Consider the following 2814-nt stretch of genomic DNA (forward strand, 5'->3'; position numbering starts at 1 on the left):
GTAGCACTATCAGTGTACTACACCAGACTAGATGTTCACAGTGCCATGGTTTATAACTTTGTTAAATTTCTTCTGATTTTAATTTGTAAGTAACATTTTATTATTTTTATTAATCATGAATTGCAAAAAGGCAAATGAAAAGCAACAGAAAACTAAAAAAATGACTAGAATCACAATAGAACTAAAAAAGAGATTGTTGAGAAATATGAAGGTGGCATTCAGAAATATGAAGTGTGTGTTCAAGATTTAACTGTTTCATACCGTATTCAGAGAACAACGATATTGACAATTGTGAAAAATAAAGACATTATTAAATCTGTTAACATTGCGAAAGGAGTTAAATCAATTTCTAAACAGACATCGAAGACATTAGATCATGTTGAGAAATTGCTTTTTCTTTGGATAACTGAAAAACAGTGTGCTAGAGACAGCGTATCAGAAGCAAATTATTTGTGAGAAAGCTAAAAAGATACATGCTGATCTCATGAAAAATCAAGCAAGAACTAGCCAGGAAAGCAAGGTGTTCAAAGCCAGCCATTTTTTTTACTTGAGAATAAATTAATCATTTTTACATTACTTCTTATGGGAAAGGTTGGTTTGGTATACGTCCTATTCGGTATAAGTCCAAACATTAGGAACGGATTAAGGTCATACTGTATTTCCATACATAGGTCATATACGACCTTATCCATCTGGATTAAGTGCATTCTGAGGTTCCACTGTATTTCCATATGTAGAACTCACTCAAACTGATCAATTTTTTTAATCTCTTCAAATTCAAGACTTAGAAGTTTCACTGTATTATAAATGTTTTTGATCATAAAGTACATTGATTTTCAAATCTTAAATATTTGACCTGCTTCATTTCAAGCATAAAGAAAAAAAATTATATTTATTTTAAAATATATTATTTTTGTTCGGCAGTTTTTACATATTTAGCTAAAAACTGTGTGTAAAAACAAACAGTAGAAACATGACATACTATTAATTCTTTAATTTACATCAAATTTTAAAATTTTTAATCAGTTCAAAAGATTATGTATTTGATATATTATAGCTTAGGTATATTTTTGTAACTATTTGAACAGAATCTTGTTATTTTCTAAACTTTATTTTAAAAGGAATTTAAGAAAAACTATAGGATGTTAATAAATAATATTTTCCTAAATGAAAAGATCTTCAAATATTTTATATTATTGCAAAAATTAAATAATTTTCATAATTTACCTGTTTTTCTTCTAGAGTTTCTAAAATAACTGTTAGATCTTCCCATGCAATCCTTAAATCATCATCACTTGAATACCAATAAAATAAATTAGCTAAATTAATACATTCACCCCGTTTGCAGTTAGTATCACACCAATTCAATATCCACTTCAATATAAACATGGCTCTTTTCCGAGAAATAGAATTAGAATGTTTAAGACCATGATTAACAATATCCCAAAACAACTTTTCTCTAGTAAAAAAAGGCATAGGTTTTTCTGGTGAAAAATGTTCCATTATGCAACAAAGTATTAAATAAGTTGTTGTATGCTTTTCTTGAAGATAATCATTCTCTTTATATTCAAAAAATGAAGAAATAGTGTTCCATGTACTTTTGAGCATACTGCATTCATTATCCATAACATATAACTTTTTAAAAATATATATCATTAAATGTGCTGTGACAGTATTATTTGTATGCTGTAAAATTATTTGTAAACTCTTACAAAGATTTATAAAATAGCTTTGAACATAAATGAGGATTTGACCAGACAGTTTTCCATTAATTGCCTTCACGACATCTAAAATGTAACTTAAAGCATTAATAATCTGCAGTTTTTCTTCTTCTTGAACTGTGTCTTCTTTCTCCATAACATTGAAACATTTAAGTGAAAAGTCTAATAATTTGTGTAATTCTTCATAACAAGCTTCTTTCCATTCACAATTAAGTAATTCTAATAAACTTATTTGTAAAATATCACAATATAATTGTTGATAAAGTGTAAACGAGAATTCGTTCACTTTATTTTCAATTAAAATTGAAATAGAATATTTAAAAACATCAAATAATATATCAAAATATTGTTTACAGTTGAACTTATCCGACTTCGATGAATTAATAACAGAGTTTAAACAAAATTTTAAAAGTTCTAATTCCGATTTTTTGCAATTTTTAGACGATTTTAACTGTTGTAATACCAAACGAAGAGGTTCTAAACAAAAATTTCGTTCAGATTCCATTTTTCACCCAACCATGTGGTAAACACGTTAACAGTAAATTAACATCAGCACCTTCTAGTGGCGATTTTTATCAATACACATAATTAAATATATTTTTAATTAAAATTTGTAGAGAGCTTTTAAATGATTTTGTGTTTTAATAAATTGAAACATATTTTAAATTTCGTAAATTATAAAATATTTTAAAGTTATAACATGAAAGATTAACACCTCCTACCGTACACACGAAACATTTGCTACTATCTTCCGCCATCTAGTGAATAAAAATAAAACTTTATATACGGTTACGATTGGATGAATTTTATTATAGATAATTACACTATTACAAATACTGTAGTAACTACTTAATAAAAAGAATAATTATTTTAGACTTAATGGAGCATACTTCTGCGGAGTTTCAATTTGCTAAAAGAGATTATGAAATTGTAGAAAAGTGATTCTGCAAGTCGATTCTGCAACTGCCTCTAAGGATCCTTGTCCATAGGATCTATAGGGGCAAGATAGGGGCAGTTATAGCAGATGCCCTTCCCTTTTGTAGGCTATACATTTACACAATATGTTGTACAGTTTAGGTTTATTTATACTACA

General features: G+C 27.4%; 1 protein-coding gene across 3 annotated transcripts in view; it reads right to left on the reverse strand.

Annotated features, from left to right (window-relative positions):
• Positions 1–2264, reverse strand: part of LOC111625154 (probable methyltransferase TARBP1) — a 28134-nt gene extending 25870 nt beyond the window's left edge. For all 3 annotated transcript variants that reach the window (XM_023368206.1, XM_023368204.1, XM_023368205.1), the window contains exon 1: positions 1228–2264. In XM_023368206.1, coding sequence (XP_023223974.1) covers positions 1228–2226 — 999 coding nt within the window. In that variant the 5' untranslated portion in view covers positions 2227–2264. The remainder of the gene's footprint in view (positions 1–1227) is intronic.
• Positions 2265–2814: the final 550 nt, after the last annotated feature.

This window comes from Centruroides sculpturatus, unplaced genomic scaffold (genome assembly GCF_000671375.1).
Source record: "Centruroides sculpturatus isolate CEXI.00-Female unplaced genomic scaffold, Cexi_2.0 scaffold439, whole genome shotgun sequence".
Taxonomy (NCBI): domain Eukaryota; kingdom Metazoa; phylum Arthropoda; class Arachnida; order Scorpiones; family Buthidae; genus Centruroides; species Centruroides sculpturatus.